This window comes from Erigeron canadensis, chromosome 2, assembly GCF_010389155.1.
Source record: "Erigeron canadensis isolate Cc75 chromosome 2, C_canadensis_v1, whole genome shotgun sequence".
NCBI classification, from domain to species: domain Eukaryota; kingdom Viridiplantae; phylum Streptophyta; class Magnoliopsida; order Asterales; family Asteraceae; genus Erigeron; species Erigeron canadensis.
Genome location: NC_057762.1, coordinates 6,562,254 through 6,588,563, shown reverse-complemented (window position 1 = coordinate 6,588,563; position 26,310 = coordinate 6,562,254). Strand labels below are relative to the sequence as shown.

General features: G+C 33.8%; 3 protein-coding genes across 4 annotated transcripts; 1 reads left to right on the top strand and 2 right to left on the bottom strand.

Moving 5' to 3' along the window:
* Positions 1 to 624: 624 nt before the first annotated feature.
* On the bottom strand, positions 625 to 2,804 carry LOC122587609. Its single transcript, XM_043759784.1, has 2 exons — positions 1,417 to 2,804; positions 625 to 1,353 (listed from the first exon to the last, which is right to left on the bottom strand). Exons 1-2 carry the CDS (start codon positions 1,750 to 1,752, stop codon positions 625 to 627), a joined length of 1,065 nt encoding a protein of 354 aa, XP_043615719.1. The 5' UTR covers positions 1,753 to 2,804.
* Positions 2,805 to 13,470: 10,666 nt separating this feature from the next.
* On the bottom strand, positions 13,471 to 15,021 carry LOC122587608. The gene has a single exon (XM_043759783.1). The coding sequence runs from the start codon at positions 15,019 to 15,021 to the stop codon at positions 13,471 to 13,473; it is 1,551 nt and encodes a 516-aa protein (XP_043615718.1).
* Positions 15,022 to 18,720: 3,699 nt separating this feature from the next.
* On the top strand, positions 18,721 to 21,297 carry LOC122590118 (ADP-ribosylation factor-like). 2 transcript variants are annotated; one of them, XM_043762454.1, is made up of 6 exons: positions 18,721 to 19,038; positions 20,209 to 20,279; positions 20,401 to 20,520; positions 20,643 to 20,761; positions 20,875 to 20,953; positions 21,059 to 21,297. In XM_043762454.1, the coding sequence occupies exons 1-6, from the start codon at positions 18,891 to 18,893 to the stop codon at positions 21,062 to 21,064; spliced, it is 543 nt and encodes a 180-aa protein (XP_043618389.1). In that variant the 5' UTR covers positions 18,721 to 18,890; the 3' UTR covers positions 21,065 to 21,297. The 2 variants fall into 2 exon arrangements, with proteins under 2 accessions (XP_043618389.1, XP_043618388.1); XM_043762453.1 differs by lacking the exon at positions 21,059 to 21,297 and having other exon boundaries at positions 20,875 to 20,962.
* Positions 21,298 to 26,310: the final 5,013 nt, after the last annotated feature.

Below are 26,310 nucleotides of genomic sequence, written 5' to 3'. Positions count from 1 at the left end.
AAAGATTAAATCATAAAATCAACTCAGGCATTTAATGCTTAACTGTTTAGAGGAGAAATTAAGTGCGGGAGTAATAATTATCTATTTAGCAGTTAAAGTTTCAAGTATAACGGGAGTTCATCTTGTCTACTTTTTGAGTCGTTCAACAAATGCAAGTAGTATTTAGACCCGATGATTAGCATGTGAGCTGATCCAAGTAGGTGTTCATTTTTAAATCTGTGTTAAGATTCAACCAATCAAATACTCTTTGCGATTAATCCTACGAGATTACTGACTTTTCTCACTAACTTTGCAACGTGACAATTCGGTCACAAAACCCCCCTTTTAATCTGGATCATTTTATTGTAACAATTGCTTATTAAGTCCTTGTGTTCGACCTCGGTTTACCAAGTCAACTATATTGCATACGAACGGGTTCACTGCCCGCAAGTGTGTAGTAGTTAGTAGCTAGGTATTTCGTGTTCATAAATTTAAGACTAGAAAATACACATCACAGGTCATTTCTCTCCCAACCCTTGAAACTCTATTAGGCTCTTTAGTTGGATGTCTTTGTCTCTTCTTCTTGGGCCTTCCTGGCATTTTCTTTTGGACAGGTGGTAAAGGTGGGTCATTATTAACCTTTCTCTAGTGTGTTGAACCCCTAACTGTCCTAATTGAGTATGCATAAGCATCCTGCCATCTAGCCTTTTCAAACCATGGACTAACCCCCTCAGCTGGGTCCATTTTGATGAACATATATGCTGAAACAACATGTACACAAGGTACACCACTAATCTCCCAGAGTCTGCAATCACATTTTTTTGTTTGCAGGTTAACTCCTAGAGAATCATCTATTTTGTACACCTCATATTCCTGGTATCCACTATGCAAAACCCTCCAATTCCTAGCAGATAGCTTTTTCATTAGTTCTAAGTGCTTCCTAATTGATGGACAAATGGAATCATCTAATTTAATATCTAACTTGCTCATACTAACTAACCTAGTCATTACATACACCCTAATCTCTTCAAACATGGTGATTATTGGTTTATGTCTAGGATCAACTAACTTTGAATTAAAACTTTCACAAATACCATTTTCAAAGGCTGCACAAGATCTGTCCATCTGAAAGAATGCTTTGCACCAAGTGTTGGGGTTCTTTTCAATTAAGTAGTCATAAGCCATCTGGTCCAAGTTCTTTATTTCTTCCATTTTGTTGTTAAAGTCCTCTGGAATTGTAGCATATGTTGCACCCCAAAACAAGTTCCTGTAGACTAGTCCATTCCACCTTTTCTTGAAATTGGCATATATGTGTCTCACACATTGCCTGTGCTCTGCGTTAGGAAGCCATGTACCAACTGCTTCCAACAATCCCTGTGAAAATGAGATAATTTAGTATAAATAAAAGAGAGACCATAATAGAATGTAAGTTTGTACCTTATGTCCATCTGAAATGATTGTCAACCTTGTTCCTTGATTCAACACTAGATCATCATGCAACAAGGACAGAAACCAGTTCCAAGTATCCTTATTTTCAGCACCAGCCACTGCCCATGCAATGGGAAACATTTGATTATTTGCATCCATTCCCACATCAGTCAGTAATACACCTTTTATTGTGGACTTCAAAAAGCATCCATCTATCCCTATTACCTTCCTACATCCAGTCAACCATCCATCCTTCACACCTGCCAATATGTAATTCAGTATATGAAATACCTTTGAAGCAGATATACATTCTGTTGAAGTATGTGCTTCCATTTGAATCCACATCCAATGCCACTGTTGAACCTGGGTTTGATTTCAGAATCTCTTCTCTGTAGTCCCATAACTTTGCATAATGCTCTTTCAAACCACCTCCATAATCATGAAGTGCCCACAGTTTTGCTTTTTTACACTGACCATGAGACACATCTATCAAGAACCTCTCTTTAATGTCCTACTTCATCTTTTTATAACTCAGTTTTCTGTCCTCAAGTATCCTCTTTTTGATAATGAAATGCAATCCATTTACTTGTGACCAAAGATCCTAGGTCAAACTTTCTTAAACAACTATGCTCATCAATCAGTGTTTTGATCTGAAAGGATTTTTCATCCTGCATCCATGAAGCCCAAAGTCTAAATGGGCATGTTTTTGTTGGCAGCCTTCTAGCCATGTTTTTAGTTCTTCTTGTTCCTGATTGTTTGCTAGATGCTGCCTGTTTTTGATCTTGTTCCTGATTGTTTTTGCTACATTCACCTTGTTCTTGCTTGTTAGATGTTCCCTGTTTTTGATCTTGTTCTTGACTGTTTTCTTTTGCTAACTTCAAGTTCCTTGCTTTTCTTCCAATTATCTTATCCTTATTTCCCTTTTTGCTTGAACACCTTCCTTCCTCTACATTTCTATCACACTTCACAAGCAATGATGATTTATCATTTCTGTAGTACCATAACTGATAACCATTAGCCACGGCATAATTAACCAGTGAAAACTTCAAGTGTTCTGGTGATTCAAACCTCATTCCAAGAACTGGTTTCATTTGGTTCCAAGGTTGGGATGGATCATGGGCAGGATACCTCACACCTGGTTTGATTCTAAACTCATAGGGATTTCAGTCTCATCTTTTTCATCTACCTTTAAACCCTCATTGTTGGCCTGCTCTTCTCTAACCCTCCTACTCATTCGAATATAATTACCTTCACACAAAGAGGTCAAAAACTTATCTTCCAATTTTCGCTTAGGAATGTTAACATGTTCTTCACCTTCCATATCAAATTCTACAAATTCTGGTACATCTTTTCTTATCTCAAAATCATCATCAGAGTTTTCTTTTTCAGATTCAACGAAAAAGGGTATATGTTGAATCATTTCAATGATATCATAATCATGATGCTCAACATATAGGTCTATTTTATCATTATTTCCAATACCATCTTCAATAAATCCCTTCATATCATCGTTATTCCTAATCTCTAAAAGTTGTGTAATTGGATGAGATGGAATCTTGTAATACTAACCTCTCAGATTTTAGATCACACATCTTATTCACAAACCTAACCAAATCATTATAGCTAAATCCACTAAAATCAATATCAGTCACTACATTCTTCAACCCACCCTCATACCTAAATGGGCAATAAACGAAAACTCCATCTCGATACACATTAACGATTAAAAAAGACATTCTAATTCTATATTTGTAAATAATAATAATAATAATAATAATAATAATAATAATAATAATAATAATAATTAAATTCTGTAAAAATAAAAATAAAATTGAGGGCACGAAAATTAAATATCAGGGATTTTGAGACAAACCTGATATATGGTTGAAGGGTAACTAATGTCACGATGGGATTTTGATACAGACGCGTATTTCAATCTTGAATCATTGATGTGATTAGGTGATCATCGGGGAAGAGGATCATACCCTGAAGTTTTGAGACTATGTATTGTTATATAAATCGTGTATTGTGTGTATATTACAGCACACGTAAGATAATTTATAACACGTTTGGGTGATCCTCATCGATAAAAAAGTTTAATGGGCAACCGTGTACAAATGGAAAAGTACGTTAGTCGTCCCGTAATTAATCCCTATTATTTATGGTAGTTTTAACTTTTATTATATCTAAATTTCATATGTAGATAAGGATACGGATTCCTAATTGGCTAATTGTATATTGGAGTCGATAAATTTCTATTACTAATTTTCATATTATATCTAATTGATCAGTATAATTTCAAATAAGGTTTATACAAATCTAATATAAATTAAACACGAACCCAATTAAGACCCTACCATTTTTATGATTTTATGATGATGTAAGCCGTTGCTAATAGAATTCCTTTCACGCTTTTAGGCCTAATACAATAGGGCATTAATTCATCCACACCTCTTTCATATTGTCACATCAGTTTTTTCTCTCCTTATCCACCTCTTCCACACTCACTAATAATAACATCTCTTCCACACCTATTTCCACAATTTTTATTTATTTTATTTTATATATATCTAAACAATAAATTAAACTTAATTTTATTTAAAATTAAACATTACAATTTAAATTAAAACATTACAAGTAAATAAAAAACATTATTTTAGTTGGCATCGAGTTTTCAAGAAAGGCATTCCAAAGATCGTTAATTTGATTTTGGTTTTCGTTGTTTGACTTGATTTTAGTTGGAGAAGTTTGTGAAAGAGTTTTTGATAGTGTGTGTTTTTTTTAGTTAAAAATGGGTTGTAAGATGGGTTTGTAAAAAGTATTTATATAAAGATGGAAAATAAAATTAAAAAAAACACAAAGTATCCGTTGGTTTCAAATTTTGAAAAAACATTTTTTTTAATCCTTTACACTCTCTCTCTCTCTCTCTCTCTCATACGCTCATCTCTCTCTTTTCTCGTCAACCTGTGTCGATGGGTCGAAGGCAGCTGACGAAGAGGCCCATTGACGAGACACTAACAATAGTGTTATCATCGACGAGACCTTCAAAGGCTTGTCGACGACACTATTGTACACAGCCTTACAAGTTATATACTATGAGAAGAACAAAACCCATAATCATGTTAGAAGTTTTTTTAATTAATGTAACGAATTATTTTCAAACTATATTATAAATTTTTATAAAATATAAAGTCAATTTGTATATCGTACGAGTATTAAATTTAGTACTAACTAAAACATTAGTTATCAAATTTATTTAAGAGCCTTCCAATCCTATCTTCGTACCTCCCCACACTTCTATATCCTTTAAAATTAACCAATCTTATTTATTTAGACAAATTAAATAAAACTTATATATAAAAGTTAAAACTAAATAAAAAATTTTAGTATTATAATAATATTAAAGTAAAAGTCTTATATAAATCTTCCATCAAAATAACAAATCCTATATATCTATATTTTTACGCTTAGGCGCAATGTTGAAAAACAACCACACCGACCTGCTTTTATCTATTTGTGTTGTTAGATGGCTTATTGTTCTTCGGATGTTTTCTTAATATTTTCATTAGTATTAGTTATTCCATTTATATCGAATCTAATGTATTATTTTTCCATTCATGCAGGTGTTTTCATGTATCAAACTATTAAGAATGATTATAGTATTAGATCTTTAAATATGTTCAATAAATTTACATATTTTTTGGTATTTAAATGTTGTTCATTATACATTTTATCGATTATAAAAAAGTAACTAAGTAACACCCAAAGATTTCTTCCACGGGATTTAGATCTCAATATCATGGTGGTGTATTAAGAAGATTAAGATGTAAATAACAACATTACCCTATCTAATTAAAGAGAGAGACTGATAAAAAAGAAACTCCAATCTTACTAGGCATGATGATAGAATCTTTGACCTCTATATTTATAAACAAATATGTTAATCACTTTATCGAACATTGTTGATTAATTTAATTGATCATCAACGTATTATAAGTTCTAATAAATCATTTTAACAGTTGTACCCCATGCTGGTAAAAGAAAACCTATTGTCCATATATGCTCCTCTTATATGAGTTAGTTTCTTGAATTTATTTTATTTGACTAAGCTAAATTAATTAGCTGGAATAGTTATTTTTAAAGCATATAATTTAACCCATTTGAACCATTAGACATAACACATAACCCAATTCCTCCCATGTTTATAAAAAGTAGTAATTGGAACCTATTTACTTGACATTAACTTAATTCTCTTATATGACAATTGACAAGTCTAACTACATGAACATAAAACTTATAAACAAATGTGTAACTTTTAAAGACAATGTACAATTTTCTAACCAACGTGTTAAGTTATGAACCACGTTATTAATGAGCTTTAGCTTAATGGCTGTATAATTATTCCCTTTATATAAGATCTTGAGTTCAAGCCTTGGAGAAGACATAGTTATTAAGTCCTTTTATGAGGACTTGACTTGGGTATACTCAGGTTTAAGTCTGAGGGGGCAGGGTTTACCCATATTAATCGTCGTGCGGTAGGCGGATTAGTAGGGAGTTTTCCCCCTATCGGGTATTTGAAATTGACAATTCGATCTACTTCAAGGAAACTCTCTAGCATGGGCTCGGTTAAGACAACGTATGCTAGACCCCCCGTTGTCGAATCGCGACACGAGGTTTTCCAGCGAAATTCACCTTTTCAAAAGAAAATTATTCTCCACTATTTGTATGTTCAACCTTAATACAAAATGCTAACTACCAAAAAATTCCAAAAATATGCCAATATTGAACCCCTAGGAGGCTGGGACTACAAATCTACAATCAAATTAAGCTAAATGATTAGTAGGGAGGAAAATTATAATAATAAATTAATACTAAATTAATGGATAGTTCATGCTAATTAATGTCAATCCAATTCAAGCGGAAAAAAACTCCAGAAGCCCTACGAATTCAAGAGAACAATATGATATTAATCCTGTCCTGGGTTACCCTTATGGTTTATTAGTTTATGAAGTAGTATGTTTTTAATGAAGATTACACCCACCAAAAGTCCAAGAAAAGCTGACTCGCGCATCTAAAACTTACTATAAATGAACCCCACACTAACACAAATATCAACTTATAACTTTTTTCACGTCCATCAATAATTCATTCATTTCATGTCATGTATTTTTTTATTAGAACGATAGAAATTTTGTTAAGAAACAACTAGCAAGGTGGTCAATAGTAGCTTAGAGTACATTTATATACAATATTAATCTAAGAAAAAAAACAAATAAACTTAATCTAGAGTACTCCTCTCGAAATATAAACTAGCGAGAGTCAACAAAAAGAGTGAATTGAAAAAAAACTCGCGCCGTTTACAAAGCATAATGACATGCATAAAAATAGAGATATACGAGTAGAAGGTTATACAAAGGTGTTAATAACTTGTTCGTTAATTATGTATATTAATTAGTTATTAGGTCAGAAAGATTACATTTGTTGCCATCAAAGGTATAGTACCTAGCTCATCAATGTTGTCAAAGAGAACATGCCCAATTCCTGATTGATATTCCAAAGAGACTAAAAAAGGTCTAGCTAAAAAAGAAATAAACCACAGTTAAGTTGTAGTTACCCACAATAGATATGGTCACATCACCTCACATGTTACAAAGAACCTTAATAATTTGTCTGTCAATCAATGACCTCACCATCCATAATATAATTAAACCTTTATGGCAACTACTTTTGCTCGATCGTTAACTTGTGTATGGATTCATTTTGTTGTGATCGATCTCAAACGATCGATTCAAATAAAATAAAAATTAAAAACACTTAGCTAGGGAAATGGGTCGAACATATATGCTAAATTATTTGAATACGTTCATTCAATGACACGTAAAATATCAGTAATTGATTATACATCAAACCGTGGTTAGGTTAAGAAAGAGGGGTCATGGGTGTTTTTGGTTGTTGTTTGTGCACCGAATCTGAGGTTAGAATGGTGATTGATTAAAGGTGAATAAGGTCGTTTATTGGCGATTCCCTGATCGTAGAGTTTTGCCTCTTTACGCTGGGTAACCTTATTTGTGGTTTGTGTGATCTTCGATGGATCTTTTATGGGCTCCGTCTTCCTCCTTATATAGAGGAAGACATTCTTGGAGGACAAGTAGGTGGCTTAGGGTTTCCTAAGTCTTAGGTTGGAGATATAATTTCCCTAGTTATTCACCGAGGATGATCCTCATCTCGTTATGTTATTGGTAAAAAGCCTTCGTGACGGATGACCCTTCGTACCATAAAGTTAGGTCCTTCATCCCTTTGGGAGGATACGTCATCAAGCCCCCCAGTCCAAAGCGATGATTTTATCTAAATAATCATTGCGTTGGACTATTATATGCTCTGTCACAATCGTTAGGGGTATATTGTGTAAAATTAATAAACCGCCTTTAATTTATTTGATTTGAAAGATAATTAAAGGGGTAGATGAGCGCGTATCCCTAGAAGACTTGTGGACGGTTGCGATCTTCATGCAGCCTCATATATAAATTCGATCTTCGTCCTGTTCCTTTATTTTTTCTAAAAATATCCCCTCTCTCTCCTAGGGTTTCCGATTTGTCCTTCCGATTAACATAGTAGGTACGTGGTTTTTTCCCTCTTCTTCTTGCATCTTTGTGTTTATCTTTGTGAATATCATATTCTGATGTCAAAAGGAGGCATCAAGACAACTGAATCGACCGTAATATGGTCGCGATTGAACAAGTTCGTCGATAGGTTTTTTCCTGGAAAAATATCATCTTTTTTTATTCTCTCCGATGGGGATACTGTTCTTACTCCCCCTGATGGGTATGTCGGTTTCTATATTAAGTCAATGACTGAGGGGAATGTTAGGTACCTAATTGATTGTTATATTCATTTGGTTATGTAGGGTAAACACTAAGTATGGGAGGGGTTGGTTGGTTATTTCATTTAACTAATATTCTAATGCTTATTATGTTTGAGTTTGTTTTGGTTATGTTTTTTGCTTTTGGAAAGGAGTACTTCATATGCATATGCTGGCAGTAAGTTCAGCGCCCATTCATTATGACGATTCTACCAAGCATACCAACATTTACCAACATCCGGCAAGTTTTCGTAATTCTTTTCTTTTCTTTTTATTTTGCTTTTACCTATTTCTCATAGATTGTCTTTAGTTCATTGTACAATGAGGACATGGTACAACTCAAGTATGGGGGGGTAGGTAAATAGGAATAAGCCGGGTGAAATTGAGACAATATTTAACTTTTGATTGCTTGTCCTATAGTTTAATTACTTTGTCATTTAAGATTTAATCATATTTTAGTAAGTAATTGAGCTATATTCCTTTGGTTAAAATTTTTTAAATTGTGAAATGTGTTTTGAATGATTGTTAAGGCAAATCCATTCGTGATTGATTTCATGACTAGCATACTCTACCACAAAACACCCAAATATGTGAGATCTTGATTCATTTAGAGATTTGATAGGTGTTACGGTTTTGGTTTAGTTGCCTTGTAAATTTGTCCCTCTCATAGGCTTTTGGATTTATCCGAAAGTAAGAGTTTCTTTTAGAGCTTTGAACTATGATGTGCAAGTTTGAGGTTAATTTATTCCATTTCCGCATTTCTTTCTTTGATATGAGTGTGCCGGTGATTGCGTTGATTCTAGAACTTGTCTTAGTTGATCGTCTCGTAGTTTGCTAGATGATAAAGAGGTAAATTTAGGATTAAACCCTTTTTCTTTGTTTATTCACCCTTTGTTATGTCATTATTGTTAAACCATGTTTGTGTGCATGTGTTTAAGTAGCTAATCACATTGGTTAGTGAATTTCCCTTAGTTAAACCCTTGTTGCACTCATTATTAGTGCAAGATACACTTAAAAAATTTGTTGAGCCTAACCTTTTTCGTTTGTGTTTAAATCCACTCAAATATGTAACCTATTCTCACCATACCGATAGTCGAAATCCTTGATTGATCATTAGTTGCCTATGCTAGTTGGATGGTTTAGGGTTATCTTGATTGTGTTGGGTTGGTGTATTCTCTATTGGGGGTAGATTGATGTCGTCATAATTATTGATTAAGTCTAGATTGTTCGGATTAGCATGATTGTTATGATTTGTCAACAAATTTTAAAATTGTAAAAAGGGAGTACCAATTAGACAGGGTAAAAGTAGTTCATTAAAAAGAAAAGAGAAAGAAAAGAATGAAAAACAGAAAAAAAAAATAGAGAAAAAGAAGAACTTGGACTGTCATTTGGTATTTCCCTCATCTTTGGCAAATCAATATAGAGTTGGTACATAAGTTTAAACCAACAAAGTGTTCTTTGATTGATTGTTATATTCATTTGATATGTCCATTTATATGCATATTCCCATATCGTTTCTAAGTCGTTTTAAGCTTAATTATGTGCAATTTATATATATATTCGATGCTTTGATGGTATTGTTAGTGGTGTAGGCTTAGAACAGGTGAAATGGTTAGAAATAGCTTTCGGATGATTAGAAGATGCACTAGGATGGTTCATGGACGCATACGAGTGAAGACGGAATGAAAACTACAAGTTTTGGCTGAAAACAGAGCAGGTGCGTCGCACCTGGTAGAGTGGTGCGGAGCATTTTCTTCTCAGAAACTTGGAAGATGTTGAAAAGCAGGGAGGTGCGGCGCACCAATCCTGTGGTGCGTCGCATATCGGGCAAGAATATTTTTGGAAACAAGGCCAGGTGCGCCGCACCTGAAGCTTGGTGTGTCGCACTTGTAGGTCGGTTTGTGAAGACTTTTTGTAAGCTATATAAATAAAAGACCATAACCCTCCCATTCGATATACAATCACCTCTAGTCGATTTTAGGGTTCTTTGGGGCTATTCTCAGCAGCTTTTTCGTCCATCAAGGTCTAAGGGTTGTTCGTGAGCTTCAAGGCATTCGGTTGTCGATTTTCTTAGCGTTTACTTGTTTTCTACACATTGGTACAATATGTTCTTCTATATTTTTACTCTTTGTGCTTTGTTTTTAATTATGAGTAGTTAAATAATTCATCATCCACTGAGATGAAGTGATACATTGAATAATGGTTGCATAAATCTTTTGAATTCAAGTTGATTTGATTTAACGTTGTGTCGTAATCTTAGCTTATTAATTCTTTGTTATTTAACTCTTAATTGCAGATAGTTTTTGCATGATCTCAGTGGTAACTTAGGTTGTGTAGAAGTTATTTTGATTGCTTGGTTAGAAGTAATTGTTTCTATGACGGGTACGGTAGAAAGTAATTAATAGTTAATAAGGGTTAACGGATTAATGGTTGGGTACAATCAATAGACACAATTGTTATCTAAATAACCAAAACAATTAGTTGGCTAGGAAAGTTATGAAAGGCGTCTTGGGGTACCGGTCTTAGTAATGGAACTAGTTAATTAAGGGAATTGAATAAAGTAACGAACTTGACGGGTACGGGGTGAGTCTTTGTTTAGTACTCGGTTATAAAATCAACGTATTTGAATTGGTTCTTCAATTATATGCAACCTAAATAATGTGTATCATGGAGTCGAAGTGGATGATCTTCTCATCCTATTTGATTTAAAAACAATTTTCTTTTCGATAAATTCTTTGGAATTTCTAACTCTTTCAATCAACTAACTTTTAATATAAAAACCAAGATGACGTGGTGTCTTTAAAAACCAAACTCTTTTTAACTACTTAAAACTCGCTAACTCTTTGTAGTCTCTGTGGAACGAACCTTTACTTACTTTAATCTATATTGCATACGAACGGGTCCACTGCCCGATTGTGTGTGGTATTTGATTTGGAGTATTTTTAAGGAATTTTAATTTAACTAGATTTTCACACATCAGTACCCTTTTTCCCCTTTTATGCTTACTGTGCTTGATTTCTTCGACATCCACATTTCCACAATAACACCACTAGGCTTGTCGAGAATAATTGCTTTTGAAGTAATGTGTAGAGCATATGGCGGTGAGCCATCGTTAGAGCTATTTAGGTACTTTGTCCAAACATGTCCATCTGGTGATTGGGTTACAGTGGGTAACCGATCGAAAGCTGGGTGTTTTAAAAGGGGTGGTTTGGATATCCGTAATTGGAAAAGTGATTTTCTATTTATGAAGGTATCTCTATTTCCAAGTGGCTATAAATCCATCACTAATAGGAAGTTATTGTGTAAACATGAAAAATATGAAAATCCCTTCCCCGAATATGTGATCGATGATTTGTGTCGTGAAATTCGATTGCATCCTATTCAAGTTGTTTTATATCCTAATGTCGTGTTGTACAAATCGAAGTTGACTAATACATTGCCTGGTGGTGTAGATATAGATGGTAAGGATCTGGTACGTTGTTTTCGATAGCCTTTGCTGATATAGTGTTTCTGATCGTTGTGTTTCTTTTGCTTTTGTAGATATGACTTTTAGGAAATTTGTCAGGAAAGGTGTGAAGGAGGTAACTGAGGTACCTCGTATTGAAAGACAAGGTAGTCTTGTTGCTGATGTTGGTTCGTCGGGTGTTCAGAGTGATGAACCAGAAGTGTCGAGTGCTGTCGATTCCCCTATTTTGAATATTGACATGTTTGAAGTTGAAATCACTGGTGTTGCTGCTACTAGGAAGAAGAAGAAGGAAGTTCACATTCCCCAGTCTGTTGCAGGTCGTCTAAAGAGGAGGAAGGTTGGTGATACTCCAAAAGAGCCTGAAATCTGCAGGTCCTCTGTTCCCCAGATAGGTACGACCCTTTATTTATCTATCATTGTCCTATTATGTGGATGTGTTGATTTACTCTGTTTTTACAGATCTTCACGAGCAGGAGATCCTTACTTGGCTAGATGGTGAGCACATGAATGCTGAGGACGTCAAGAAGATTGACAGCATGGATAATGAAACTTTTCTCCGGGTCTTCAAAAAGGATCGTCAGTTCCATACCTATCTTGATGCTGTTATCGCCAGGCGTTTTTCCAGGGTGTCTATTGATCTAAGGTCCAAGAGTCTAGAGGTGCAGTCAATAGTTGCTACTGTTGAAGATTTGAAAGCTAGGGAGGCCCGGTTTGTTACCACTGTGGAGTCATCTGACATTGTTCAAAGCCTGAAGCAGCAAGTAAACATGTTGAAAGCGGATGCTGTTGTCCACGATGAAGCTGTGTTGAAGTTGCAACAAGAATTTGCTGATGAACGTGAAAGTAGCAGGCTGTTGCGTGATCAGATTGAGACTATGAAACAGAATCGTATCAGGTTGGTTACAGAGGTAATTCCTTACGTTAGCAGGTCTTTGTTGTATAGTGATGTGGTTGGTCAGTTGTTAGGAGAGCTAACTTCAGCCGAGAGAGCTGATGAGAGGTCTACTATGCTGAAGGAATTTGCTGCGGAAGGCAAATGCGATCTACAGTGCAGGGGGGATTTTATTCCTACTGCCTCTCATGACCTTGAAGTTGCTGACCAGAAGTGGAGAGATGCTGTCTTTCCTTACCTGGATAAGGTCATTGCTGACCCCAACATTGCTGTTGAAGATCTGCTGAAAGTTGCTCCTGATGTGATCCAACCTGAAGCCCCTGTTGACCCCCAGTGAATGTTTGAGGCCTGCGTGCCTTTGGTTTGGCGAATGTGCCTCGTTAGACATCTAACAGCGTAGTGTGCTGTTTTGAACAATTTTCTTTCATGTCTGTAATTTTCTGGATAATGTTTTTTCGGTGTTTTTTCTTTTGCCCACAATATCGTGATTGTGGTTTATGGACACAGTGCGGTCTTATGGGCCGCTTAATGCTATATGTGCATATTATGCGATTTTATTTTTCACATTTGATTGTATGCTTGTTTGTTGTGGATATACCCATAGGTGTGTATTTGGACTATAGGTCCTTATACATTTTTAAATTCCATTACATGGGCGTCCCCACTTTGGAATGATTTTTGCGCTTATGTGCGTCTTTTTTTTTTTTTTAGAGGAGATATGTTGGAAGAAAAGAAGAAGCCTTTATTAATAATAATGAGGTTACATACCATATCCTCTAGGCTTTAAAAAATAAAAAAGATAGGGCTAATTATTTTTCTATGTTTGTCTTGCCTTTAGACGCATCGTTATCCGTGCAGGTGCCCGTAGTAAGGCCCTTCACTCCATGAGAGGTAGTGAGGACCGTCTTGTCCTTCTCTGGATAGTTTGTGTTCCTTTGTCACCAAGGTCCCTATTCCCCCGTTTGATTCATACTTAATCATCCCATGTGCTACGGAGGGTATCATTTCAAATTTTTGGATCCCAGGTCTTCCGATGATTGCTTCGAAAGGCGATACTCCGTCTACAACCAGAAAAGTAATCCTCTTTTTTCGTTCCCAGCGTCCTTCCCCTATCGTCATTTTTACTTCTAGCTTTCCCAATGGTTTGGCTTCGCTTCCTGAATACCCTTGGACCGAAGCTTCTGTCCTTTTAAAGTTCATTCGTGCCACATGATGCAGTTTCCAAAAAGCTTTTTCATATAATACATTACACTCACTTCCGGTGTCCACAATGATATTTTTTACTTTGGATATTTCTAAGACTGCGGAAATTACCAGTGGATCCCTGAAAGTTTTAAAAATTTGTGGGAAGGTGATGCGCCCCATGCTCCCCTTGTAAACCCTGGGGAGAGAATATTCTGACCCCGGTTTGACTTTTGTTATTGTATAAATTGTTTTCTTAGGACCTTTCTTCTTCTCCTCTGTGTCGTCTTCTTTCTTCATATTCTGCTGTTGCCTGACGCTTTTTACCAGGTGCGAGAGTTTCCCTTCGTTAATAGCTTCTTCGATGGCTTTCCTAAGTTGCCAACACGCGTTCGTGTCATGGCCATGGTCCCTGTGGAACTCGCAGTATTTTTCTTGATCCTTCCTATTTTTTCCACTTAGTCTGGGGGGAATGGGGAAGGTTTTTGCAACATGCTCGGTGAGTAATATTTCTTTCGGGCTATTGTGTAGCTCCGGGAGATTTATCTTGAGATACCCTTTGTCATCCTTATGGTATGGGGTATACCTTGGTTTTTCTCTTTCGCTTGTCCATTTCCCTTTCCTATTTACCGGAGTTTCCTTCTCCTGTGTGGGACTTGTGTCTCCTTTCAAAGCGGTGTCTCTGGCGTCTAAATACATGTGGGCCCTTTTTAAAACCGCTTCGTATGTCTTTAGGAGGTCCCTGTATAGGAATTCAACTAACCCTCTACTCCGAAGGCCATGGAGTAGTCCGGATATCCTTTGTGACTCGAGAAGGTCCACAATGTCCTCCGTCTCCGTGGTGAATCGATCCATGAATGTTCTGCAACCCTCTGTTTCCTTTTGCTTTATCCCATGGGCGGCCACATGGATCTTCTTATGCTTTTTCTGCTGGCTGAAACGGGCTCTAAATTTCTCTTTAAGGTCATCGAAGCTGACGATGGACCCTTTTGTGACGCTCTTCAGCCATTCTCTGGCGTCCCCTTCAAGTGCATACCTGAACATTCTACATGCAGTCGGTACGTTCCAGATCTTCATCTCCGTCGCCCCCTCAAACGCTTCTAGGAAGTCGTCGGGGTCACTCTTTCCTTTGTATGTTCCTAAATGGGAAGGGTACTTTAGGTCCTTCGGGAGTGGGTAGTTTTGTATCCAAGCCACGAACGGTGAATTTTTCATGCTTCCTCCGACTAACTGTAGTTCTAGGGCATTCTGGTATACGGGAGCCACGAACAGTGAACGGTGAATATTTTTGGTTAACTAAGTTAAACTTTCAAGTTACTTTTTAATTAAATCGATGTCGATATTCAAAAATATGACTAATTAAATCGATGTCAATATTCAAAAATATATTTTGGGTCAATATTTTGTCTTAGTTACTCTTTAAAAAAGAACAAAAAGAAAAAAAAATATATTAAACACTTAAACACTTCATAAAATAAGCCATCAAAGTTGATCTCTCCTAATGGGCCAAACTTAGCTAACTCCAAATGCTGGTCATAAGTCCAAAATCTGGTCTCTTTTAAAAGATAAGTTCAAAGCCCGATCCTATGGAATGAAAATATGAACTTATCATATATATATATATATATATATTAAAAGTATTTTCACCGGAGTATTACCCTGTATATATATATTGTGTATATATATATGCTCTTTTATAATTTATATGAGTTAGTTTCTTAAGTATATTTTATTTGAATAAGCTAAATAAATTAACTGGAATAATTTTCAAATAAGATTAAATCACAAATGTAGTTAGTGCTAGTAAGATGAAGTGGCGTTTGGTATGTTAGAATTACTCTAAGTATGGGAACCACTAATAGGTATGGGTTTAGTGGGAAAGGAAATCGATTTCTAAATATTTGAAGACATTATTTACATGGCATCACACAAATGTTGATGTGGAAGCCGAGGTGGAAGCCGATTTGGGTTCTTTTGCAACAAATCAGCATGATATCTGCGTAATATGGCGGTAGTGGCGGCGGCAAAGACGGTCTTGCAGTGTTTAAGTATGAGTGGTGATCACTGCGACTATTGATGGTGGTGCTGACGGTGTCGACTGGTGAAGTTGATATAAAATTGATAACGAAAAAATATTTTAGAAGATAAGGTTTTTTAATGTAAGTTAAGACAAAAGATTTGAGCATAAGTCTTGAGTGACAATTCTCCAAGGAGAAGGGATCCCAGGTAGGAGAGCCAGCCGGGCCGGGGGAACTTATCTAGATGAATAGTGTGCCGAGGCCATTACCCCCCAAAAGCCTACATTAGCAATTAACTCAGTAAGGATAAATTTGGTAATTTTTAATAAGTTTTTCCATAGGTGGTGTTATTAAGGGTAATTTCGTACTTCACATGTATGTATTGTGTAAAACTTTTTAAAAATAAATTTGAATAATTTTTATAAAATAAAAAGTATAGATAGTTAAATATTTAACGAAATGGAGTTTCTTTTTGATGTTTGGAACAACGGGAGTGAATGAGTCATTCAAAGAGAATAAAATTATAAATACACATAGCTACAACATAAACACTCACTAATAGTATCATCACTGACACCATTAGACCGTCTTCTCCATCACCACTGTCGTATTACACGGGTACCATGCTCGTCAATTATAATGAAACTAATAAATGCTTTGATCAATCAAAAAGTGGTAATCAGGGAGGTTTCTCTCCATGATAGAGAGAAATAAACGGCAAATGCTAATAATGAATTTGGGATGAAAAAATTTGCTAAAAGCCCATAACAGAAAAATAGAAAAATAATAATAATAATAATAATAATGATGATAAAAATTTTAAAAAAAGAGTTTGAAATGAATAAGAATTATTTTTTAATCCAAGTTTTTTTTAACAAGTTTTTATTTCATAATAAAAAAAAAAGTCTGACATAGCAAGAAGTTATGACCATAATCCCAATTACATCACCAATTAAAAAAAATTACAATCTGTAGTCACCCATAAGAAAGATAGAGTTTTAATGTTTTCCACAATTTCTTCAACTTTTGGGATTTTATTGGCAAAAATCCGATTATTTCTGGACCTCCAAGTTTTGGGAGTTTTAATCCAATTTTTGCTTTTAAAAGTAATGAAAAACTTGAGGGTGTTTACCCAAAAAAAAAAGCAATAGAAAAGTCAGGAAAAGTCAAGTTTGCATCACACAGCCAATTAGTATGTAGTACGTGGCAAGTTCGACGCCAACTTCAGTGTAATTATGTCACATTTGGTCAAGTTTGTCACAGTTCCATATTCGGCGATTAAAATCATTTTCTTTAAACTCGAGATTCTACATGAAATTCTCATCTTTTTTATTAGAAGAATGATAGCCTTACAAAAAATTAGTAATTTACAAATAATAGTAACGTTTTGTTAGACGTATCCTTACAGTTTTAGTTAAAATTCGTTAGATAATTTAAACTTATTATAATGTTCAAAAGTGAGTTTTATATATAGAGAAATGTTAAATACACAAACTATTAACAAACAATGATCTATAAACTAATGTGTCAAATCAAAAGAACCAATTAAATGCAAAATCATATTTTCTTTTTTCATTCTCTTTCTTCATGTTATTAGACACCTATGAGTTTGTACAATTGTGTTTGTAATTAGTTTGTTATTGTAGCATTGCTTTTATATTAAAATATATTTTTTTTATACATTTTAAATGCAGCCTTAACATTAATTTTCCATATAAATATAAAAACACTTTATTTTTTATCCTTATAAATATAAATAAAGGAATGATTGTTTTACAAAAAGAGTGTTTTATTGTTATTTATTTATATAATTATAATTATTAAAACAGTAGTTAACCGGATGATTCTAAAGCCTCTTCAATTCAAAGCTATGTTATGATATTGCCACATAAGTTTAAATCTTATGTGTTATCTCCATAATTTTTTCACAATATTTATTTTCTTATCTATTTATTGATATATGAATGTTCTTTTTTATTATATTTTATTGTTAGTTAATTTCCATTTTAATTTTATTATGTTGCAGTACAAAACTAAACTTCTCCTAATAGTTTAATGATTGAGCACCTCTAACGCGGACCCGATTAAGATAACGTAAACTAGATCAACTATATTATGAGCAAATGATCTACACCTTTAAAAAAAAAATACAAAACTAAAAAGTTGATTGTATGGAGTAAAGACATAGTGGTTTCCGTTTCTCTTTTCATTTTTAAAATCTAATTAAATCTGAATATAAGTAATAATGATATTTTCTATTATTAAGAGAGCTTGGTTTTTAAATACATTCAATTATTTATATATATATTTTTTATATAAATGTTGTTTATTATAAATTTATTTATCAACGTAAAATTTTAAAAGCATTAAAAAATCAATTTCACGGTCGCACATCGTGCGGGTAAAAAACCTAGTATATATAGGGGGAAAAGAAAATGAGTCCACCTAAAAAAAGTTCAAAAAAAGTCCATTGATTTTCCGGTGGGCCCGTTGCCGGAAAGTCTTAGTGTTTTTACAAAAAAAAAGACTTGTATATCGTAGTAGATGATGATGGTGGTGTGTAAGTTACGAAAATCAATGGACTTTTTTTGGACTTTTTTTAGGTGGACTCATTATATCTTACCCCTATATATATAATATATAATTTTTAATATTTTATAAGAAATACTTAAAGGTATTTGTTTCTTAACATTTTATTGCTTAAGGTGGTGAATTATTTCTATAAAAATTCTTTGTTAGTTCATTAAAAAAAATAATAATAATAAAAAGAATAACTATTCCATAAACCACAAGACTATGTCAATAACTTCGGTGCTACATAAATTACTTGAATACTAAGTCATGGGAAACTATAAATAGCACAAGTTTTCTTCAACTTTTGTATGTCGAACATAAGAGTTTCAGAGAACTAGAGAGAAAATAGCGAATTCAAATTGGCAAAGCAAAGCCAAAAAATCTAGAAAAACAAGCTAGCGTGTTAACACACTATTCTGTCTGTTTTTGATTAAAATTGCCCTGATTTTGGAACTTATTCTATTCTTTAATTATCTAGTGCACCACTGAAAGATGGGGCTAACATTCACAAAGTTGTTTAGCCAACTATTTGCCAAGAAAGAGATGCGAATTTTGATGGTTGGTCTTGATGCTGCTGGGAAGACTACCATCTTGTACAAGCTAAAGCTTGGAGAAATCGTGACTACAATCCCTACGATTGGTAAGTATACATCTTAATTGATGCATTAAGTATTTATAACTTAAGAAGATCTTATTTATATTTTGTGCTATGCAAATCAAGTGATGTGTTGCTTATAAGTTCATACATTGTGTTATTTTTTTTTTTCATTCAACTATAGAAAATTACATAGCAATAGAAGGTAATCAGGCAACAAGTTGCGCCGTTAAGCCCTTTTGTATTGTAAAGCAAAGACGTTTATAAGTAGATTGTGTTGGGTTATATAACTATTTATCACATCAAATCACAAAGCACGCAACAGAAGACAAGATCTATGTAGTTTAACTAATTAACCAATGAATAGAATTTGTACCTTATTATGGAGAGATTGAAGACAAGAACAAAGTTTAAATTAACCTCTCTACGATTGCACACTCAACGGTGGAACGTATGTATGCTAGTACTTGATCACGAACCGAACAAACCCGTTGTATAATTCCCTTTTATTCGAAAACCTTCATAATCCGAAAACCTTTGATGCTATCAAATAAAACCCAACTACAATTAATGCTATGCATTAATTATTGTAGGTTCATGTAGATTTCGTATTTTAACAAACCGAACTCCTTTGGTTTGTTTTTTATAGGCGATCGAACTAGGGAGAGAAGAGAGGAGGTTTTTTAGTGTGTGAAAGTATATAAACTCTTTGAATTAAGTCATCTATATATAAGGAATAATTAGGGTTTTTAATCTTGGTGACCAAGTACTCAAGGCCAAAAAACCTTGTAATTTCCAGACCCCATGTTTAGGGAATTAGAGTCCAACACTAATTTCCTAATTTCACATTTAATCCTCCTTCTAATTAATTTAAATACAATTAATCATTTAACTTATTTAAATTAATTATTTCGTGATCAAATTAATTAATAAATTGCATTTAATATATTAATTAATTTATAGTTACATTCACGTTGAGATGTGACCCCGTAGGCTTAAATACTTTTCAGACATACGTTCATTTTACGTGATCATATTTCAACAGATTGTTCATAAATCTTGGCATCATAAAGTTATTGTGCATGACTTGGTATCTTGTTAGACCCTCAAAGTAGCTCAATGACTTTAAAATCCTTCTATGCTCATGTGTATATATATTGCAGCTATGATAGTACAGTATAATGTTCGAATTTTTTAATTGGCGTTTTTTTTTAGGATTTAATGTTGAGAATGTTGAATATAAGAATATCAGCTTCACTGTCTGGGATATCGGTGGCCAAGACAAGGTTCGTACCACTCTTTTTCTTATTTTAGTTCTGTTTTTCAGAGGGAGACTGTTTTTGTTCTTTCTTGTTGCTCAGCACTTTCAGATTCTAGGATGCATAACGACGTTTTAATCACTTGCAGATTCGTCCATTGTGGAGATTCTACTTCCAAAACACACAAGGTATTATTTTTGTGGTGGATAGCAACGACAGGGATCGAATTATTGAGGCAAGGGACGAGTTGCACAAGCTGTTGAATGAGGTTGGCCTTTTCAAATTTTATACTCGATAAGCTATTATCGTGAGCCCTTCTCTTAGTCATGTCCAATTGGGAACTAATTTTTATTCAGCATAAAGTAACTATACTTTTTACTACTTTTTTAGGATGAACTTAGGAATGCTGTCCTACTGGTGTTTGCTAACAAGCAAGATTTGCCAAATGCAATGAATGCTGCAGAAATAACCGATAAACTTGGTCTTCATTCTCTCCGCCAACGTCCATGGTAAAGTACCCTCCATTATCTTTCAAAACTGTCTTTTAAGTATCTGAACGGTCAGTTGTGTGAAATATAACCCGAATAGACGCATTCTAACATGAAATTGCCCTGCTGTTCAGGTATATACAGAGCACATCCGCAACAACAGGTGAGGGGCTTTGTGAAGGTCTAGAGTGGCTCTCCAACAACATCTGCAAGGTAAGCTAATATGAATTTTCTTTTTCACTATGTCACTATAAACATATTTCATACATGTTAGTTTTTAAAATTTACTGATGTGAATTAGTTTATACCTTTTGGCAGGCGTAAATTTGTAAACTGAAGGGTACAAAGAGTTCAATGCTTTTCCTTTCTGGTGTGGTTTTGATGTGGAACATAACCAAGCAAATTTATTAATGATTATCTATCTTTACCAAGGATTAGTGAATGGAAAATGTACTTGTTCGTTTTACTATTATGTGTATCCAACTTTAAAAATCTTTATTGTAAGTATTGAACTCTTTATTTTTACGTTTTATGTATCTGATTTGCAACTTTTATTATGTGGACCAAACTTCATTATTCGTTTTGCTATCTTATATATTCAAAGTTGTTCCTAGGAAAGATTATGGTTCTCGGGTATCCAATCAATTAATCCCCCAAACCGGGGAAGCTTAAGCGGAAATGAAAGGGTAGGGTGAGGGAAAAAATAATCACAAACACTTCTTTGATTATGGATCTACTACCAGAAATTCAATGCGTAATCTCGTTTGATTCTATTGTTATTGTATGTATTCAACTTTGTCTTTTCTTTTTTTTTTTAGTTATCTATTGTGTGTTATCAAAATTGTTAGTTTTTGCTATTGTGTGTATATCCTTCGATAATTTAGATGACTTAGTAATACATCAATCGTTAAAACATAACAATAACAAAACAGATCAAGTTTATTACACTTGCAAGCACTAATCATCCTTATTTACTACTTTCAACTATAACCTCAATGTCCAAAGGAAAGTTCCAGCAGGTACAAGTTGATTTGTGGGTCAGTTAATTTTTTGGTTTGCCGAGTGACGCGTGATTAAATGATGATGATTGTTAATTTGGAGATGTCTTGCGTCGAAAGTCTTCTTGATATCATGCGGCGTGTTATGGGAATGACAATGGTGGTACAAGTTTATCGGATTACCATTGAAGAAATGATCTACACATCAAAATGGAGTTTTAGGGAATTTGAATCAAACGAGGATTTGATGGTAATTAATTCATATTTTCTAAAGTTAATAACATATATCGTCCATGTGGTTTGTTAAAAATTACAAGTTTAATCCGTATATTAGATACGAGTAATTGGTATTTTTCCAAATTATAGGGCAAGTTAGCTAGGTGATCATGCTTTGGTTTATCCTATAAAAATGAGTTATAGGATAGAGATTTTGGTGAGGATGTTGAAAGAATCAAGAGGACTTTTGTGATCAGCCTCCCTTCGACTGTTTGTTTATGTCTTTGAAGATACAATAATATGGGGTGTTGAAAAAAACCAAACCCAATTAACCCGACCCAAACCGAATGAATTTGGGTTATATGGGTTGGGTTATTCGGGTTTCAGGTTCATTATTTGGTTAACCAAACCCATATAAATTTAATTGGTTTAGGTTATGGGTGAAATTTATTTTATTTGGGTTAACCCGAATAACCCATATAAAATATTTCTTCTTTTTTTTTTTTTATCTATTTATCATTTATAGGAGTATTATATAGTTAACTCATTCTTTATGCTTTTATTTATAAATTACTAAATATGATTTCTTGCTCGGTTAGTATTATACAAAACTATTACTATATTACGAGTATAATAGTTATACAATATATATCTTGTATTAAAATTTCATATAACAATAGCTTAATTAAATTTTACATCAATAGGTTAAAATGTTAAATAATATTTGTGTTATACATTTGCAAGATTGTTTAATTAATTAAGAGTTTTTAATATTATTTTGAATAGTTTATAATTTATCTATTTTACATATGTATAACTATTTATCGGTTAATACAACCATGTTGTAATGCACTAAATCAAGAATTATATAATCAAAGTTGTTGAAATACCTTTGAATATAAACAAGTCGTTAATTTACACATTTATGAAGTATAATTTTCTATGTTTTTGATATTAAAATTATATTGAAGTATAATTAACCAATTTTTTTTTTAAGTTTAGTATGCTTCAAAGTCTACATAGTTTTTATTTGGGTTACCCAAAACCTGACCCAAACAAACCAAACCCGAATAACCCAAACCCAAATAACCCAAATCTTATTCCGTTTGGGTTACGGTTGAAGTTATTATTCTTCAAAACCCGAATAACCCAAATAAATTGACCGATCAACACCCCATTATCGACTATCGAGGACAGCTCCATTATTATATCTATTCCGTTGAAGGTATTCCAAGGGGCGTTGAGTGAGCCCATACCCAATTTATTATTGAACAATATATAATCTTCATGAGTGAACCAGGAACCAAATGTTCATCTTTACGAGACATCTTTTGATTGTTTTGGATCTTTCATTTGGTCGTTTTATTTTCTTTGGGCTTAGTTGGGACTCTATCAAAAATATATTGAAATGAAGATCATTGACATGATCCTAATGCTTGGTAGAAAAGAAAAGATTAATTATGATTTTAATTGTTATACGGAAAATGTTAATTAATTAAAATTTTGTTATACAGAAAATGATATTAATACCATACATTTTAATAATGCTATCATATTAATGCAATGTACAATTTATTGTAAAAGTAATATTGTGTGATAATATAGTTATCAAAACTTGTGGTACATTTATAATCTCCCTTATATTCGCTTTTTGATCCGTTTGTTAAACTTTAATTAATTCGCATTTCGATCCGTTGGTTAACTTTAATGGATAAATTGTCCATATGCAAAAGGACAAAAGATGCTTAGAGAAGAACCTCACTAAGTCACTATCATAATCCTAAGGAACATGAGTGGTTCCCACCAATTGAAGGATCTATATATTAAGATTATTAAATTATCTATTTTTTGATTTTGTTTTAAGACTATTAAATTATTGGATACGATATGAGTTATTTATCTCGCCAAATTGGACGATAGGCTAGTTATTGTAAAAAATTTTGGGTATAATTAGCCAACTAATATATTACATTTCTAGAAGCCAATCCCTTATAAGATGTAATTACTTATATTTTGGTTTAAAATATAAACATAAACCTTCCTATTATTAAAGCCTAAACAAAAGATCATGGATTTGTTGTGACAAATTTGTCTTTTATTTTGCTTTAATTCGGTGTGAATTTGTGTGGATGAAAAGTTGCTTAGCCTAACCAAACATGCACTTTTGTCTTCACATAAAAACAACTAATATCAAAGTACTTAATAATATTTGAGTTAATTTCATTAATTAGGTGCCTTTGTGCTTGTCGAAATTAGCATTTTTCACTTTACGCTTTTTTTTGTATTATTAGATTCTCCTATGGTTATGCTAATTACTTCACCCGACCTTTTGATTAATGAACTTAGTCAGTCTCCGTACCAACTATTGGTGTGTGATCAGAGTGGTCACAGTGCGGCCCACCACCTAGAGTTCACTTTTTCGCTTTGTTTAATTTCCCTACTTGATTGATTGAGTGCCTATGGGTCGGGGAACATACTCAAGCTTCCTTTAGCGTTGTGTATAGCATAACTAGTTAGACATTATCGTTTGTAGTACCTTAAGTTAACTTGATAGTTGTGTAACAGGGTTAGATCATTGTTTGAGCTTCAGACCTTTTCTCACCTATCGATGGAGCGGTAATTTGAGTCGCTTCGCTCGTCTCATATGAGTTTCGTAGCCCCTATCTTTTATTGATCTTTGGGGTGGAAAATGTACTTCGTTTTGCTAAACGAATGTCGATATCCTTTTATGGTATAATATTTAAGATGATAATTGAATGCTTATTTATTCGCCTTAAAGGGAATCCGGTGTAGATGTTGGGGTTAATCTTTGGAGACAATTCATATTTTGTTGTTTGTTATTGCTTGTTTGCTTGTTGATGATTAAGCTTTGAGCATCAATGTTGTGAATTATATGCCTATCTATAAGGTTTTATTGTAAGTAATTTTAGAGCTCTAGTATATTGTACAACATTTGATGTGTCGGCAGTTGGCCCAAATGATTCTTGTTGTTGAAACCTAAGAACTCATCAACCATGTGTTGACTTGATTTAATACACTTTTAAGGTAACCAACAGAATGTTAGGAATCATGGATGATTGGATACTAGCTTTGAACCGGATCAAGAAAGTCGTGCAACTTTTTTTAGCTAAGTTCCGGAAATTGCACATCTTGTGACGCTTTCTTAATTCACTTGATTCATGTGGTCTTTGACCCATTTGAGATGGACAATTCTGATAAACGATTGTATTAGTTGCATTGTAGACTTTGTGATGCTTTTGTTGATCTACTTATGCATTGGTTGCTTGAAACCTTGAGTCATTTAGGGTTGACTTATGTAATTTTATGACATGCTGTGCTTTTTTCGATATTTTATGAAAACTCATGAAAAATAACAATGAGCGATTTCTTCTCCTTTCCTTTTATTTACAAATGCAAACAATTTACAGATTAAGTGACTTATTTTTGTGGCCTTATGAATAATGAGACCCACCATGTCCAATGATATACAAGTAATCATGATTCATGAATTGATTATTACTATAAAAAGACTTTCTTTGTGGGGCACCTATTTGGATCTTTCTGATAAGTGGAAGAGCAAGCATAAATACTTCAAATCAAAATATATCTTGCAGAATCTGTTTAACTTCATATTACAAAATATGTAGGGTTTAATGGACATTTCTCATTCAAGGGGTCTTGCGTTCAAGCTTTAGAATGGACATACGAAGTTTCTCATGGACATACGAAGTTTCTCTATGAAGGCTTGGTTTGGGTATATCGGTTCAAGTTTTATGGGACACGGTTTACCCTTTTTATTTGTCGTGCATTCAGGCGGATTAGTAAGAGGTTTTTCCCCTATCGGATATATTTGAAAATAGACATTTCTACTTTGAATGACCCTTTAGCGCGGACCCGGTTAAGATAACATATGCTAGACCTTTCGCTGTCGAATCATGACACAAAATTTAAAGCCAAATACACCTTTCAATAAAAAAAAACAAGCTATTTAATTTTTCAGGACAATTGTGGCGAATTAGTCAAGAGGATTTTACAAGCCTTTTCAGCTTGATGCATTTTCTTTCTAAAAAGAAACATCTTTGGTTTCCATGCTAAGTTTTCCGAAAAGATCTTCTAAGTCATAAATCCCTTTAATAATATACAAATTAAAATAAAAAGTTAAATTGCTAATAACTTTTAATTACTAAGAGTTGACAAATGACAATGATAGCAGCTTGATTGGTTCAGTCATCAGGTTTTACACATTAGGCGGAGGTCTCTAAATTAACGAGGGCCTCTAGTGCGGTTTTTCCTTAAATGTTTACTAACCGTTGGATGTAGCAAGGTGCAATTAAGATAACCAACTATTCTTGTCTG

Excerpts from the sequence above, each read along its gene's own strand:
- LOC122587608 (XM_043759783.1), bottom strand. The coding sequence starts at position 15,021 with ATGAAAAATTCACCGTTCGTGGCTTGGATACAAAACTACCCACTCCCG.
- LOC122587609 (XM_043759784.1), bottom strand. The coding sequence starts at position 1,752 with ATGTGGATTCAAATGGAAGCACATACTTCAACAGAATGTATATCTGCT. Across the intron at positions 1,354-1,416 it reads TCATTTCAGATGGACATAAG|GGATTGTTGGAAGCAGTTGG; the intron begins GTACAAACTTAC and ends TCATTTTCACAG.
- LOC122590118 (XM_043762453.1), top strand. The coding sequence starts at position 18,891 with ATGGGGCTAACATTCACAAAGTTGTTTAGCCAACTATTTGCCAAGAAA. Across the intron at positions 20,280-20,400 it reads ATATCGGTGGCCAAGACAAG|ATTCGTCCATTGTGGAGATT; the intron begins GTTCGTACCACT and ends AATCACTTGCAG. Across the intron at positions 20,762-20,874 it reads TCTCTCCGCCAACGTCCATG|GTATATACAGAGCACATCCG; the intron begins GTAAAGTACCCT and ends CCTGCTGTTCAG.